At 45.3% G+C, this 17,683-nt stretch overlaps 1 protein-coding gene across 1 annotated transcript in view; it reads right to left on the bottom strand.

Annotated features, from left to right (window-relative positions):
- TTC21A (tetratricopeptide repeat domain 21A) overlaps nucleotides 1-17,683 on the bottom strand; it is a 323,520-nt gene that overhangs the window by 185,725 nt on the left and 120,112 nt on the right. The window contains exon 11 of the mRNA XM_033931720.1: nucleotides 8,294-8,494. Coding sequence (XP_033787611.1) covers nucleotides 8,294-8,494 — 201 coding nt within the window. The remainder of the gene's footprint in view (nucleotides 1-8,293; nucleotides 8,495-17,683) is intronic.

Genomic DNA, 17,683 nt, shown 5'->3' with positions numbered 1-17,683 from the left:
AATCGCGGCAAAGATCTCCCTGCCGTGATTAGCATAGTGACCGCGGCTACGGCTGCAAGTCTCCCCTCCCCCCAGCGATCACGGCAGGAGGGCACCCAACCCCTCCTGTATGCTTCTCCTCTGATCCTCCTTCCCTCAACCAAGCATCTCTCTCTCTCCCTCCATGAGTCCAACTTTTCACTCTCTGCGCTCTCCCCCTTCCCCAGTGTAACATTTCTCCTTCCCTCCTTTCTGTCCTCCCCATCCATCTTGCCCTCTCCATGAGTCCAACACTTTCTGCCTCCTGCACACTTTCTCTCTCTGTCCTTGCCTCTTCCCTCAGTGGTATCCCTCCTTCGCACCCCACAACCCAACATGCTCTCTCCCCATGCACCATCTCACCTTCCCCTCCAGTGTGTAGCACCTTTCCTTTCCCTCCTTTTCTGCCAGGTTCAGCAGTACCTCTTCTCCCTTCCTTTTACTTCCCCCTTGTCCAGCAGTACCCCTTCTCCCTTCCCTGTTCCCATTGTCCAGCAGTACCCCTTCCCTCCTGTCCAACAGTATCCTTTCTCCCTTCCTTCTTCCCCTCCTCCCCTTGTCCAGCAGTACCTGGTGTACACTGGGCAGGAAGAGAAGCTCCGGCATCAGCGTCAGCTGACTAGCAACTTCCTGCAGCTGCATCTTTTGCTGGGACTCCTGTCTTCGTGTATCCGGCAGATATGCGAAGGCAGGTGTCCCATACAATGGGGGGTTGATAGTCAGCTGACGCCGGAGATTCTCTTCTTTCCCAGTGTGCAAGATTGCGCCAGCGTCAGCTGATTTGCAACTGCCTGCTGCCGTCGCGTATGCCGGGACTACTGCCTTCGCGTATCCGGCAGATACACGAAGGCAGGAGTCCCAGCATACACGACGGCAGCAGGCAGTTGCTCAGATTTCGGGATCAGGTTGCCCAGTTGCAGTTGCCCAGATTGCGAGTTCGGGTACTAGACTGTGTATTCCTGTAGACCCCCCCCAACGGCCCTCCCGACAATCGCAGCAGAAGGGTACCCAACCCCTCCTGCTGGTCCTCCCAATGGCCTCCCCTAAGATCGCCGGCAGGAGGGTACCCAACCCCTCCTGCTGGACCCCCCCCCCAACGAACCCTCCCACCCCGGAACCCCCTTAGTCTTACTTTCCAAGTTGGACCGGACGGCTCCTCACACGTATGGCCAACAGGCTTGCCTCCGTCCAAATGAGGCGGGCCCGCCCCTACCCTGCCCAACCCACAGGATCCTAGGGCCTGATTGGTCTAGGCACCTAAAGCCACTCCCGCTATAGGAGGGGCCTTAGGTGCTTGGGCCAATCAGGCCCTAGGATCCTGTGGGTTAGGCAGGGGAGGGGAGGGGCGGGCCCGCCTCATTTGGACAGAGGCAGGCCTGCTGGCCAGACGAGCGAGGAGCTGTCCGGTCCAACTTGGAAAGTAAGACTAAGGGTGGTGTTTCGGGATGGCGGGGTTTGTTGGGGGAGGGTCCGGCAGGAGGGGTTGGGCACCCTCCTATTGGCGATATAGGGGGCCGTTGGGGGGGCCGGCAGGAGGGTTTGGGCACCCTCCTAGCAGTGATCATAGGGGGGCTGTTGGGGAGCTGGCAGGAGGGGTTGGATATCCTCCTGCTGCGATCGTCGGGGGGGCTGTTGGGGTAGGCAGGAGGGGATGGGTACCCTCCTGCTGCGATCGTTGGGGAGGGCTGGTTCTGTCGGCATGAAGGGCTGAGCACCTTCCTGCCGGCGATCGTCGGGGGGGGGGCGGGTTCTATTGGCAGGAAGGGTTGATCTGACAAATGCAAGTTGGATCGAGAGTTGGAGGAGACAGACAACATGGCGGAGACATCAAACACCCGGTCACGAACACGGTGAAACACAGGTAAATAGCGGTTCCTAGAAGGGGGTACATTGGCCTGCGGGGACAAATCTTTTCACCGTTTTTGCGGGCGGTGAAAACTTTTGTCCCCGTGTCTGCGGTGATTTGGCTTTGGAGTCTCCATAACCCGCAGCCAAACCGCAGCCACACCGCAGCTCCCTGCGGGGATCGCTCCCCGTGTCATTCTCTAAGGTATATCAGTGATAGAAGAAAAAACTCAGGCGGGATTGTACGTCTTAGGAAACCAGACGGAGACTATGTGGAAAAGGATTCGTAAAAAGCCCAACTATTAAATGAATACTTCTGCTCAGTCTTCACCCGAGAAGCGCCAGGGCTTGGCCCTCAGCTACAGACAAGGGTTGGCTCAGTGACCCGTTTAGTAACTTTGAGTTTACACCCAGCAGTGTCTACGGTGAGCTGTCAAAGCTCAAGGTTAACAAAGCAATGGGGCCGGACAACCTGCACCCCAGGGTGCTTAGGGAGCTGAGTGATGTCTTGGCGGAGCCACTGTCCGCGCTCTTCAACCTCTCCCTTAGTACAGGCAGCGTCCCGTTGGACTGGAGGATGGCTAACGTCATTCCACTCCACAAGAAAGGCTCAAAGATGGAGACAGCAAACTACAGACCAGTGAGTCTAACATCGATAGTGAGCAAACTAATGGAAACTCTAATCAAACACCAATTAGATAAGATCCTGGATGAGGAGAATCTACGGGATCCCCGACAACATGGATTTACTAAGGGGAGATCCTGCCAATCCAACCTGATCAGCTTCTTTGACTGGGTAACGGGGAAGCTGGATATAGGGGAGTCCCTGGACATCGTGTACCTGGACTTTAGCAAAGCATTCGATAGCGTACCACACCGCAGGTTACTGAGCAAGATGAGTTCTTTAGGATTAGGTAACACATTGACGAAATGGGTTGGGAGCTGGCTTGGAGGTAGGCTCCAAAGGGTGGTGGTGAACGGCACCCCCTCCGAAATGACGGAGGTGATTAGTGGAGTACCACAGGGCTCAGTCTTGGGCCCAATCCTATTCAACATCTTTATAAGAGACTTGGCAGAAGGGCTTCGAGGTAAAATAACATTATTCGCCGATGACGCCAAACTGAGTAATGTAGTGGGCAAATGCACAACAGACGAAGATTCAGTGCCCGACAACATGATGCACGACCTACTCCTACTGGAGCGATGGTCTAGGACATGGCAACTCAACTTCAATGCCAAAAAATGCAAAGTTATGCATCTGGGCAGCCAGAATCCATGCAAGTCTTATACCCTTAATGGCGAGATCCTAGCAAAAACGGTAGCAGAACGAGACTTGGGGGTAATCGTCAGTGAGGACATGAAGTCTGCCAATCAAGTGGAGCAGGCTTCGTCCAAGGCAAGACAAATCATGGGCTGCATACGAAGGGGTTTCGTCAGTCGTAAGGCGGAAGTCATTATGCCATTGTATAGATCCATGGTGAGGCCCCACCTGGAATACTGTGTGCAATTCTGGAGGCCGCATTATCGCAAGGATGTGCTGAGACTGGAGTCGGTGCAAAGAATGGCCACCCGGATGGTCTCGGGACTCAAGGATCTACCATACGAAAAACGGCTTGACAAATTACAGCTATACTCGCTCGAGGAGCGCAGAGAGAGGGGGGACATGATTGAGACGTTCAAGTATCTTACGGGCCGCATCGAGGCGGAGGAAGATATCTTCTTTTTCAAGGGTCCCACGACAACAAGAGGGCATCCGTTGAAAATCAGGGGCGGGAAACTACGAGGTGACACCAGGAAATTCTTTTTCACTGAAAGAGTGGTTGATCGCTGGAATAGTCTTCCTCTACAGGTGATTGAGGCCAGCAGCGTGCCTGATTTTAAGGCCAAATGGGATCGGCACATGGGATCTATTCACAGGGCAAAGATAGGGGAGGGACATTAAGGTGGGCAGACTAGATGGGCCGTGGGCCCTTATCTGCCGTCTATTTCTATGTTTCTATGTTTCTATGCCTTTGCAAAAGGAGCCCTTGGACTCAGATAGCCCACTGCCAAGGAAAGAAACCACAAGCGCCACATTCCCCTGAAACCACAGACCAGAAAAGAAGAACAAGAAAAATAAAAATAAAAATAATGGGACTAGGTTGGAAAGTAAAATAAAAAAAAGAAATTGGCCCCTCACAAACCCAGGACCCCCCGCACCCACCGCTCACCAGTGCACCTGCTTGGATCGAGGATAGAAGAAGTTCAAAATGTCACTTCGGACTCTCGGGGACAAAGACTGAATATAGGGATCCCAGATTTGGAGAAACTGCCTCTTTCGACGAAGACTGTGACTGGCCGCCCACCGTTCCATCAGCAGCAGAGCATGCAGTCGGTTTCTCCAAGCCCAAAAGGAGGGTAAGGTAGCACTGATCCAAACCGAGAGAATTACTTTCGTCCCCAAGACTCCCACCCTCCTCATGATCTGCCGCTGACCACTATGAGGCAAACGGAAAGCCTCATACTTATCTAGCAAGAGGCCAGCCACAGAGAGGGGAATAGGGCAAACCAAAATGCCCTTGACGTACGACAGAACCTGCCGCCAAAAACGTTTAATTTTCATGCAAGACCAGAAGGCATGAAAAAAAGAGTGAGGTTGCTGGGAGCATTTAGGGCACAAAGGAGATTCCGTATAGCCAGAGAGATATAATTGGCTCCGTGTAAAGTACCCAAGGTAAAGCACCCGAAATTGACATTCACGTAAATCTGCACTGACTGAGATTCCAGACACCCTCCGGATCAAGGAAAGAAGGTCCAAAGCATCACGCGATTTCCCCAGATCTCAACACCAACGCTCCTGTAGCGTACGGCGATCCACCTGCACCGCAAGGTGCTGAAAGTCTCTATAAAGGCCAGACACCATAAACCCGCCCTCCAAATAGGGTGCAAGAAACTCTGCAAATTTGTCTTCAATAGGAAAAGCCAAAGCAGTGGATTGGAGGGACTGAACATAGTGTTGAATCTGCTTGTAAGCCAGAAAGTCCCCTCCCCCCCGCCTGAAAAATCGCCTAACAAACCTAAGTCAGTACAAGACAGAATAGAACCATCAGCATGCAGAATATGGGCAAGCAAGGTGAGACCCCACAATGCCAGTCTGCAAAAACTAGCATTGTCCATACCCAGACGAAACTGCACATTACCCTGAATGGGTAAATATCGAGTGACCGACGGCTGCCCGTTTCAGTGGCATAACACACAGGACCAGATCACCCTCAACGAACTCAAAAGTATGCTGTGTTTAAGCGGAGTGGGTAATATAGATCGAGGTGCCTGCACTAAAGACAAGATGTACCATGGGGCAAAGAAAGCTCGCTCAAGGGCCTTAAGGGTAAAGTCCTGACAATCAGAGAGCCCCTCCCTGAAATGTTGCATGCTACGTTATACAATCGGAGATTAGGAAGCCCCATCCTCCCTACCATCCATGGCCCCATCAGATACTTCAGTGCGACCGCAGCCTCCTTCCCCCCCCCCAACAGAAGCGAGAAAGCATAGACTGCAATTTGCCAATATCCTTTTTCAAAAGCCACAAGGGTAGTAGCTGAAGGGTGTAGAGCCACTTAGGAAAAAGGATCATACTAAATACAAACATTTATTAAAGCATGGTCTTTTTGTATCTTTTGTAATTTTCAATAAAACTTGATTGGCTATAAAAAACAAAAAAAACTTGGCCATATTGGGTGTTATGTTTTATTAATGGTATGGTCTATACTGGACTCTGTTCATCTATCCATATGATATGGACCTTGACCTCTGTTCAGTGGTGATAATCAGTCAGTCAACATACAAGGAGGTGATTTTACAAGGCTAAAACTCTATTTACACATGTAAATTACAATATACATGATAGCACACAGACATAGAGGAGCTGTATTCTAGATGTATTTTGGGTGACTCCTAATACTATATATGTATTCTGTAGTTTACAAGGCCAATACACTTTTTTTAAAATAATTTTTTATTGATATGTTCTTATGTTTACATACCAAACTCAACAACAGACAATAGCAGACCAAGCAAGGTCATCCATGTTAATCCTTTACGGAGACCTAAGACATCCAAACCCTTTGCTCTCTTTAAGAAACATCATAGCCAGACTGAAGTTTGCCAGAGAGAATGAAGACAAACACCAGGACTTCTGAAATAGTATACTATGGTCAGATGAGTCTAAAACTGAATTATTTGGACACCAGAAAAGAGGACATGTTTGGCGTATACCAAATACAGCATTCCAGGAAAAGAACCTCATACCAACTGTGAAGCATGGAGGTAGAAGTGCCATGGTTTGGGGATGATATGCTGCAGCAGGACATGGCCAGCTCACCATCATAGAATACACCATGAATTCTACAGTGTAGGAGAGGGTGCTTGAGGAACATATGAGATCATCTGTAAATAAATTAAAGCTGAAACGGAACTGGACCCTGCAACACGACAATGACCAAAAACATACCAGTAAATCTACCAAGAACTGGCTGAAAACTAAGAAATGGAGAGTCCTGGAGTGCCTGAGTCAAAGCCCTGATCTTAATCCCATTGAGCTGCTGTGGGGTGATTTGAAACGGGCTGTACATGCAAGAAACCCCTGAAACATCTCACAGCTGAAATAATTCTGCATTGAGGAGAGGGCCAAACTTTCTTCAGACCAATGTCAGAGACTGGTAGATGGCTACAAGAAGCATCTCACTGCAGTTATTTCAGCCAAAGGGAGTAACACTAGCTATTAGGGTGTCATAAGAATAGCATTACTGGGTCAGACCAATGGTCCATCAAGCCCAGTAGCCCGTTCTCATGGTGGCCAATCCAGGTCACTAGTATCTGGCAAAAACTCAAGGAGTAGCAATATTCCATGTTACCGATACAGGGCAAACAGTGCCTTCCCCCATGTCTTTCTCAATAACAGACTATGGACTTTTCCTCCAGGAACTTGTCCAAACCTTTCTTGAAACCAGCTACACTATCCGCTCTTACCACATCCTCTGGCAATGCGTTCCAGAGCTTAACTATTCTCTGAGTTTAAAAAAAAATTCCTCCTTTTGGTTTTAAAAAGTATTTCCTTGTAACTTCATTGACTGTTCCCTAGTCTTTGTAATTTCTGATTGAGTGAAAAATCGATCCACTTGTACCTGTTCTATTTCACTCAGGATTTTGTAGACTTCAATCATATAATAATAATAGTAATAATAATAATAATTTTATTTTTTATATACCGCCATAGCCATGTTAGTTCGAGGCGGTTTACAACAAGAGGCGCTGGACAAACAGCGAAGTAGTTACAATGCAAAGTCACTGAAAGAGTTGCAATACAATGCAAAGTCATTGAAGTAGTTACAATAAATGTACAGGTTGGGAGGAGTGATACACTAGATTCAAAAGTTACAATCAGTTAAACAAATTTGTTTTTATTGATTTTCTAAAATTGAGGTAAGATGAGGAGTGAATGATGATATTAGCCAGCCAGTCGTTCCATTTACCTGCCTGGGAGGCAAGAGTTCTGTCCAGGAATCTTTTGTAGCGGTAGTCCTTTAACGATGGAAAGGAGAACAAATGAATTCTGCGTATGGACCTGATGGAACTGTCCAGATTAAATTGAGAAACTAGGTACATAGGGGCCAAGCCGAAAATTGATTTATAGCAAAGATAAAAAAATTTAAACGAAACTCATGCTTCCAAGGGCAGCTAGTGAAGTTTTTGATAGTATGGACTGATGTGTTCCCATTTTCTCAACCCAAAGATCAGTCGAACCGCTGAATTTTGGATGATATCTCCCCTCAGCCGTCTCTTTTCCAAGCTGAAGAGCCCTAACCATTTTAGTCTTTCCTCTTACAAAAGGAGTTCTATCCTCTTTATCATCTTGGTCGCTCTTTTTTTAACCTTTTCTAGCGCCACTATATCTTTCTTGAGATAAGGAGATCAGAATTGAATGCAATACTCCAGATGAGTTCACACCATGGAGAGATACAGGGGCATTATAACAGTCTTAGTCTTGTTAGCCATCCTAATTTATTCCTCAGAATACACATTTTTGTGGATATCTTTTGTTTCATAAGTAAATCAAGGAAACTTTTTGTTGTTTATCTGTAATTACATCACTTTCTTTTCCAGAGATAAATAAAAAAAAAAGATTTGACATCGATATGTGAACATTTCTTAAGAAAAAAATGAACATTTCATGGTGTGTCCTAATTTTTTTCACATGACTGTATGTAGATAGTGCCACTGAAAAAATATATAACTTTAAAAGTTCAAGTTATTTTAGGCATTTGAAGTTAAACAGCCAACAGCCAGATGGATATCTACTTCAAAGTGTACATGTGTATCTAATTTTATAGGATCAAATAGTAGGATTGATTACATTAATACAAAAATAACTATTACTAATTAACATTCTTACCTGTTTGGGGCAGAATGTTAAATACTCTTTTACAATATCAACTAGGAAGTCTGGATTTAGTTTTTCTAAGTATTCTATGCTGAGAGGAAGACCTCGCATCACAGTGAAATGAAGATCCACAGCTTCCTTGAGGAGAGCAGCAACAATCCGCTGGTCTTTCTCTTTCTTTGAAGCTAGAATTGCTTCAATAAAAGCTAGCTCCTATGAAGAAAAATAATCTATATTTAAGTCAAATGTACTACATTTTTAATATTATTATAAAATTACCTCTTTACTATAAGGAAAAGTAAGTTCCTACTTTCCTTTCTAGTAGTACTAATATCTCACAAACTCAAATAAATTGGGAGTATATCACTAGTTTAATACTGAACTCAAATTAAAAATAAAGAAAAATGTTTATCACTAAGCTTAAGCAACATATAATCAATTAAACATATGGGACCCAATTCTGCAAACTGCACCTAATTTTAGGCGTGGTTTAGGCATCTGATTTAAGTGGTTAATGAGTGATTTAAGGATCTTAACAAGTGTTAATTGGGACTTAGACGGTGTTAGGTGTCAGGTAGGCGTTCTCAGAATATAGACGCAAGGTAGACGCAAATTTTTGGAAAAGTCACGTCCAAGTATGTAGACATGGGCGTAACATGGGCATGGTTGATAGGCACCAGATAGATGCTAGTTGGGCGGCAGACCACGTCTAAACATTGCGGAAATTGTAGACAAATGAAAAGCTGGTCTAAGTGTGGTTTCTTCTTGGTTTCTGCTTAGGCAGAATGCAAGTTTCTATGGGCAGAACATAGACGTGCTGTGGGCTTCCAAAATGATATTTTCTACATTGACTTCAGAAATCTGTTTTTTCCTCTTCTAATAGATTTAATAAGTCACCATATCAATAGGGCAATACAAATATATTGCATGCAAAACATAGTACTTTTCTGCCCAAACAGCAATATGATTTACTAATTACGGCATCTTTGGCTTTCCTGCTTAAAAAGAACCCCCTTTTCTCTCACCAAACAGTGCTGCAATCAGCTCTTTCTTGAGAGCAAAGAAAGAACATGAAAAATATATCAATATTGCACATATTACTTCATTTCTCAAAGATTAAAAATAGAAAAACCAGAGACAGACCTTAACATGCATTTTCCCTCATTGCAAAATGGAGCTGTGCAGCTGCACAAAGCTGACCTCATTGTGAGATCATCAAGGTGCACCTGCAAGGTAGAATGCCACAATTAAAAGATGTGCTGGGTGTTGAACTCACAACCTCTGCAAGATCAATACAGGATTTTAACACATTGAGCTACATCAGCTTCCAAGTATGTGGATGTGACTGCCCTATCATATCATAGCTTACTGACCTGCCTATGTATCATCTGCTTAGGAATGACATCACAGTCACCACAAAGAAAACATTTCTGTCTCACCAAGTTGCACCTTGTCCATCTTCTTAAGCTCACCAGTTCAAATTCCACCCTCACCTTCACTAATTTTAACAACTTCCTAACAGCTTCCTATTAGCTCTCATAGGAGTATATATGGTAGACTTTGCTGTTTTTCAACAGCATTGTGCAATTTGCAGGCACATTTATTTAGATCTTGCCAAGGCTAGGACATCCTAAGCTCTCATGGTATGAAACCTCTCCACTGACTGAAAGAAGCCATTTGTGGCTCACCATGTTAAAGCGCCTTTTTGCATCTTGTTTATCCTCTCCAGCTCACTGGTTCAAATCCCACCCTCACTTTCATTCATTTTAACAGCATCCTAAAAGCTCTCATAAGTGGTGGACTTTGCTGTTTTTCATCAGCATTCTGCAGTTTGAAGGCACAGATACATTCATCTGCTCTCAACTACAAGCCATTGTGGTAGGAATGGATTTCTTTTTATACAATATCCGCCCAGGGCGACAGGTATAAGTTTACTAAAACTTCAGATGGCTTTGGACAGGTGTTGAAGGAAGGTACGTGTTTTGAGATGTATCCTAGAGACATTACTATTGGTAAATTCAGCTTGGCTTTAGAATTGCGGGTGTGGTTTCATGCCTGAGGAGTGTGTGTTGGGGTGGGGGAGGGGGTTTAGGATGAGAGAACAGGCTGCTTTAGACATCTGAGAATTGCTACAGATCATTTTAAAGCTCAACCCAAATATATTTAAGCCCAAACAGTTTGAAGGTTTTCTGGTAGAAAAATAAATATAAAATATTTGCTAATCGCACTTAAGACTTGAACCCCTGAGTATGGAAGATAAAAGCAGTACCTTAAGGCATAGAGCTTTAGAGGGAACTTTGTTTAGAATTTGGTAACAGAGCCTCTACAAACTAAGCAGATTACAAATGGCTTCTTGTCAAAGCTTTGAGAAGTGAAGGAAATGATTAAAAGCCAGTATAGGTGTGTTTGCCCAATCCACACCTAAAGCACGCCCAATCAGATTTGAAAGTTTTCTAGCGGGAAGTCCTAACGGTGCACACCTCCCCCTCCAAAGCAGCCCTTTCCCACTCCCTAACTGTCTCTCCATGGCCCCTTCTGTCATCCCCCCAGAGCAAAGCTGTCTGTCCCGAGCAAACCTCCCCCCCAAAGCAGCCCCCTTTCCCTCTCCCTGTCTCTCCATGGCCCCTTCTATCTTCCCTCCCCACAGCAAAGCTATCTATCCCCAGCACACCCCCTCCTCCCAAAGCAGCCCCATTTCCTTCTCCCTGACCGTCTCTCCATGGCCCCTTCTGTCTTCCCCCCAGCACACACCTACCCCCATAGCAGTCCCCTTTCCCTCTCCCTGACTGTCTCTCCATGGCCCCTTCCGTCGTCCCACCCAGAGCAAAGCTGTCTGTCCCCAGCACACTCCTCCCCCCCCAAAGCAGCCCCCATTCCCTCTCCCCTTGTATTGTTCCCGTTCTTACTCTCCCTCCATCCCAGGGTCTTCTGGCCTGCAACTCTTCGAGGCGGCCTGCAATCGTGGCCGGCTTTGGCGGGCCTCGCGGGCCGCTCTCCGGCTGGGTAGCACGTTCCCTCTGATGTGATGCCGTGCGTCAGAGGGGGCGTGCTGCTGAAGTTGGAGAGCGGCCTGCGCGGTTCGCTGGGGCCGGCCACAATCGCAGGCTACTTTGAAGAGGAGCACCAGCGGCGCCGGCGGTTAGTGAGTGGCTGCAGGAGGGGGAAAGCTCCAGTATGTAGCCGAGGACTTGGGCAGGGAGAGAGCTTGCCTGCGCTTCCTCCAGCGGTCGGTGAGTGAGAACGGGAGGAGGGGAGTGGCCAGAGTGATCCCTGCCGCCTGTGTGCAATTCTGGAGGCCACATTACCGTAAAGATGTACTTCGAGTTGAGTCAGTCCAGCGAATGGCCACTAGGATGGTCTCCGGACTCAAGGGTCTCTCATACGAGGAAAGACTGAGCAAGTTGCAGCTCTACTCTCTAGAGGAGCGCAGGGAGAGGGGTGACATGATCGAGACATTTAAGTACGTCATGGGTCGTGTCGAGGTGGAAAACGACATATTCTTTCCTAAGGGACCTTCAGTCACAAAGGGGCACCCGCTCAACTCAGAGGAGGGAGATTTGGTGGTGACACCAGGAGGTATTTCTTTACAGAAAGGGTGGTGGATCACTGGAACAAACTACCGATGCAGTTGATCAAGGCCACTAGCGTGCTCGACTTTAAGAATAAATGGGACATCCACGTGGGATCTCTACGTGGGTCGAGCAGCACTCTGACTTAATGGGGTGGGACAGTAGAGTGGGCAGACTTGATGGGCTATAGCCCTTTTCTGCCGTCATCTTTCTATGTTTCTATGTTTCTATGTGCCTATAATGTCAGACGCTACTTAGGCGTGTTTAGTATAAGAAGTCCATCAGAGCAGCGTTTTCTCTTTTAGGACTCCTATTCTGTGTTATTGCTTATGCTGATTTCTGAGACCTTACCTTTCTTGATTATCTTTTAACTTTTTCTTTCCTATATCTGCCACAACTCTCTCTCCATTCCACAGGACCATTAGCAGCTATAGTAATTTGCAATTTTGATGTCTTTCTAACCTTTTTCATCTTTACAGGTGACTATGCTACACCTATGCAAGGAATTCCTTGCTAGTAGCTCAGATACCAAATCTAGGTGAGAATGATATATTGCTAGCTACTTAGGTGTCTTTATTAGAAAAAAGCTCAGGCAGAATTGATTTCTTCTTTTGGACTCCCATTCTGTGTTATTGCTTATGGTGATTCTCCATTAACTTTTTGTCCCCCTGAAATCTGCCACAACTCTCTCCATTCCACAGGGCCATTAGCAGGTCTGAGAATTAGTGATGATAAAAATTGGTTCCAGGTGTGTTTGCTGAAAAAAAAAACCCCATGCTGTTTGAAACTTTGGTGCTAGGAAAAAGGATATTGTGGTACGCAGCCTATGCCTGCTAGGCATGTCCCCAGAACAGAGCCTAGTTTAAATGTAAACCCTTTCCCCAGTGATTCAAGTAAACCTCTTTTTGATTCATCTGGTGCTGTTTCTTCCTTGAACTCTAGAGGGAGTCAGAGAGCACAAGTGCAGAGCGCCCATCCCCCTCTCATCTCCAGGGTTGCTGACAGGAAATCCTTCTCACCTGAGGGTTGGTGGCGGGGCTGCAAACTATTGGCTCAGAGAACAAGGCTCCTGAAGAGTCAGTTAAAAGGAGGTGAGGCACAGAACAGGCAGCAGTGCCCAGGGCTGGGAGATCCTGATAGTGGTCAACCACCGGAATGTATGGAGCTGGTGGAAGCTGGAGAAGAAGCACCTTTCAGTGTGAATGAGGAACCTCTGGCTATGGAAATTGACCTGGATCCAACTGCTGCACCAGTGAATGAGATTCTTCCCATGGAAGTTTGCTTCATGGAAGGCAGGCCGCTCATGGAATCTGAGTGAGTAGTTGTGACCTTATTATATGAAGGACTTCCAAGTTTATGCTAAGCCCTGTAGGAGCTTTAGGAAACTAAGAACTCCAGAAGATTTAAAGGACTTATTTGAATGTGGGTTTTTTTGATGTGTTTCTCTTTTGGAGAGAAAAGGACTGTAGCCAGCCCAGGTAGTGGGGGTTTGCCTCACGTAATTTAGTGGTGGGATAGTGGGCCTTTTTGGCAGTTTGTCACCATGTGAAGCGCACTGCCTGACCAGTATTCAAGCTGCTGGAATAGTCACAGCCATAGCTCTGACTAGTGTTGCAATAGTCAAATTCAAAGACTGTTTGTGTTTTGAATGTTTTTTTTAAATTGCATGGAAACAAGTATGGGCTGAAACCAATAGCCTAAGTTTTGGAGAAAGACTTGAACTTTGGGACATTTCCACTTTGGAGCAGTTTGCTGTTTTGGTTTTTTTTCTTCTTTTTACTGTTGTTTTGAAACTATTTGCAAACGCAGAAATCATCCTGACAAAACTTTAATGTTTATTGCAAGTGCAAGAATAAATCCTAAGTTTTTGTTTAAAACCTGTACTTACCTGGTGTGACAGTATTTCTCTTCCGCCCTTTTCCCTTGTGCAGCTCATCGCAGCTCACAAGGGCACAATTTTCTTGTCCCAGCCGCTCAGGGCCCATTGTCCTGAGCCAGTTGGTGACAATATGCAAGTTACCTGAATATGTGGAACCTATGATGCTAGGAAGATGGAAGCAGTGCTTTTACTCATAGAGCTAAAGGTAATTCTTTTTAGAGTCATATAGAGGCAGCTCAAAAGACTAATCAGTTTGGTGGTGGGCATCTTTATTATAACAAGGGTTCAGATGCAGCTGCCTCTTCTTTTTAGGAGTTCAACAGTGTTGTGCTTCTGTTCATTCTAGGTGTTATTTTGAGACTGTGCTGTGATATATTCTCCCACAATTTCTGATTTTTACTTTTGCCACAGATGTCTTTCTAACATTGTCCCCTGATTTCAGGTTTCCAGAGTGGCTAATGACTCCCCTTATGTTTCCCAGAGGCCAGAGAAGGTCTGTTAAAACTGGGTTCAGCACACCAGCTTGCACCTGGCCAAAGAGCCAGCAGCTCAAATGCCAAAACAGAAAGAATAGGTGAGAATGATGTACTGCATCCTTTGTTTGCTTTGTTTGCCCTTGTGATGAATTATATACATTTTCACAATACAAACATGTTTCACCTTTTTTTCCTTCAGACGTGTATAGTTATTGATGATTTTCTGAGAGAACAGTAAATTGGTGAGTTTTAGGCTCTCTTTTACAAAGGTGCGCTAAATCAACGCATGTGCTAACTGTTAATACGTACATAGGATAACATGCACATGTTAATATTTACCATTCGCTTAAAACGGTGCCGTTTAGTGCACCGTTAGCGTGTGCTATTAACGCATGCATGTTATCCTATGCACGCGTTAACAGTTAACATGTGTTGATTTAGCGCATCTTTGTAAAAGAGAGCCTAATACTCACCAATAAACTCATTTGTCTCAATCCATCTTCCTTTTTCTACAGCCTGCCTTCTCCTACCAGGAGCAGATTATGGGACCTTAACAATTCTACCACAGTAACAACTTGGATCTAAGAGTGGCTTACTTTGTATATCTGTTATCCATCTCATTGAACTGCAGGGCGCTGAGGCTGTAGCTTTAATCACTGCGCCACACTGTCCCACTGATTCTTTCTGGTTCTGCAGACCAAAGGCTGTATTGCAAGGTAAACAGAACTGGAGAGAGGACAACCCTCTCTTTTTCATGAAATAGAGAGAATCTATAGATTGACATCTATTTACCAACACTTTGACTAGATTTTATATTCAAGCCCTGACCCATTTCAAAAATTTCAACCCCAGTCCTACTCTCCCCAACACTGCAAACATTCCTCTCCATTCTATTGAAGGCATCTACGGCCATCCATAATGCTGCCTTCTGCACCTATTGAAGCAACTTGACAATATTTATAACCATTCATGCATTATCCATCATTTGTCTGCCACATGCAAACCCCCTATAATCTGAATGCATCAACAAAGCACCGCTTCCTCTAACCAACTGGACAGGATCTTAGTGAATAGCTTCATGTCTCAATTTAAGAGAGAGAGGTCTATTCAACACACACTTTTAATCTTCCTTGATCTGCTTAATCCCACTCCTGTCTAAAAAGGTTCCAATCACATAATCTTTATATACTGTCTCTGAACAAAACAGTTCCTCAAAAACTTAAATGTCCCACATATCACCTGGCTACTTTTTTAAAACCTCTCAAGCCTTTGCTAAAGTTTTCTTAACCAGTCTATCACTCTTTCTTGTCCTCACTTATCAGGCTAACAACCTATTTACCTTCTCCACATGAACCATATTTTCTTTTTTTTTTCTTAGTAGAAATCATATTTTTCCACTTCAATTGCATTAATCTTCCTAAATTCCTATACAATCTAGCATAGCCAAGCTGCTTATGCAGCCTTTGCAAGGCATCTACTTCTTAATACCCTCCCTTGATGGAGGGAGAGTAGCCCTAATTATTTAATTTTAATTTAATTTAATTCTTATATACCGCTAATAACCGTGAGGTTTCTAAGCGGTTTACAAAAATGATGCATTAAAGATACAATAAATATAAACTAAATAAATAAGATAGGTACTTGGAAATTCCCTAACTGTCCCAAAGGCTCACAATCTAACTAAAGTACCTGAAAAAACAGTATGAAAAATAAAAATAAAAAGACAGAGGTAGAGATAGAGATAGAAATGAAATATTCCAACAAGTAATGAATAAATAATTTAAAGATACAATTAAAATAATAATTAAAGTAAACAAAATAGAGATAAAAATAAGCATAGAGAGAAACAGAAACACACTCCAAAAAAGCATCAAGATCTTTGATTTGTAATTATTATGATCATTTAACACCAGATCTTAAATATCTTTCCGGAATACATCATATCCCTATCCCTCTCCATACCCACCTCCATCTCCACCCCAAATCACTTCAACCACCATTCCCATTCTATTCTTTAACTGCCGTCAACCCCAGTTCCGATGGCTATCATCTGGGTCCCGAATTTCCTCCAAGAACAGGCGACATCTCTGGCAAGGTAATCTCCACCGCTGCCGCACATGATGCGAGATCCTCAGAGGTAGACCCTTCGTAATGGGGGAGGAGTTAAGATGGTGTCGGGTACCCTGCTGGAACGGGTTCCCGAACCAACCGTTGGTCCGAGCGTCGGACTGCAGCTCTCCTCTGTCGGCTCTCCCCTGCTGGAATGGGGTAGGAGTGAAGATGGTGTCGGGTGCCCTGCTGGAACGTGCTCCTGATCTGGCCACTAGTGAAATTGGCAGTTGGTGCCGAGCACTGTCAGCGCTGCTCCTCCTGTAGTTCTCTCCCCTGCTGGAACGGGGGAGGGGTGTAGATGATGCTAGGTGCCCTGCTGGAAAGGGCTCCCGATCTGGCCACTAGTGAAACTGGCAGTTGGTGCCGAGCACCGTCAGCGCTGCTCCTCCTGTAGTTCTCTCTGGATCTGCTTTTATGGGTGGCAAGGATGCCAAGCTGAATACTTTGCCACTTATTTAATTTGTTTTCTATCCTGTTCTCCTCAAAGAGCTCAGGGTTACAGGTTGTACAAGCATAATATGTAGTCAAGACAGTTTACAGGTTAAGTATGCGTCATATACAGTCATCTTAAGCATATACTGTACATCATATACATATACATCATATACAGTCATCAGTTACAATGTGTCATCTTTATAAAACCATGTTAAGTAAAGTCAGGTTCCAATACACAATTCTCTTTTTTTTGACCATATATAGCTGGTTAAGGTTAGGTGAATAGATATGTTTTTATTCATTTTCTAAAGTTCAGGAGTCCATTGATGGATCTGGTCTGCAGGGGTAGTTGATTCCAGCGATTTGGTAGGAAATGGGAGTAGGATCGACATCTGGTGGTTTGGAGTTGTAGGGCATAGGCCAACAGTGTTTGGAGGCACGTTTCTTCCTAGGAGTGGAGTGGTCTATTTGGTACCTATTGAGTTTGTTGACATGTAGCCTGGCACCATGTTGTGAAGGGTGTGCTTCAGCCACTAAAGCCGGCTCTCTTACGCATGTTCAGTTCAGGTCTAAGCATGGCAGGAGAGCCGGTATTAGCATCTGAAGCGTGCCTGAGTGAATTAAGTGCTGATGTAGATGCGATCTAGGAGTGAGATGTCTTCAACTGGCTTGGCATCCCATCCCTGCCAGCAAAGGTAATATTTTACTGCAGCAGGAGGTCGTAGCTTCAGGGGGGGAAGAATATCAGAAACCCCCCAGTCCATTTTTGGGAACTCCTATTCATCTGTCCTTCAGAAACTGGCCTAGGCCATCTTATACTTCAGTGGTTTGAGTCTTTTCTTCACAGTCATTATCTGTGCATGCTGGCTCCTGACTCTCTCTACCATACACTCCATTGCAGTATTCTGGAGGATTCTGTGCTTGCACCCTT

The sequence above is a fragment of the Geotrypetes seraphini genome, chromosome 2 (genome assembly GCF_902459505.1).
Source record: "Geotrypetes seraphini chromosome 2, aGeoSer1.1, whole genome shotgun sequence".
NCBI classification, from domain to species: Eukaryota; Metazoa; Chordata; class Amphibia; order Gymnophiona; family Dermophiidae; genus Geotrypetes; species Geotrypetes seraphini.
Note: the sequence above shows the minus strand (reverse complement) of the source record. Positions and strands in the feature narration are given on the sequence as shown.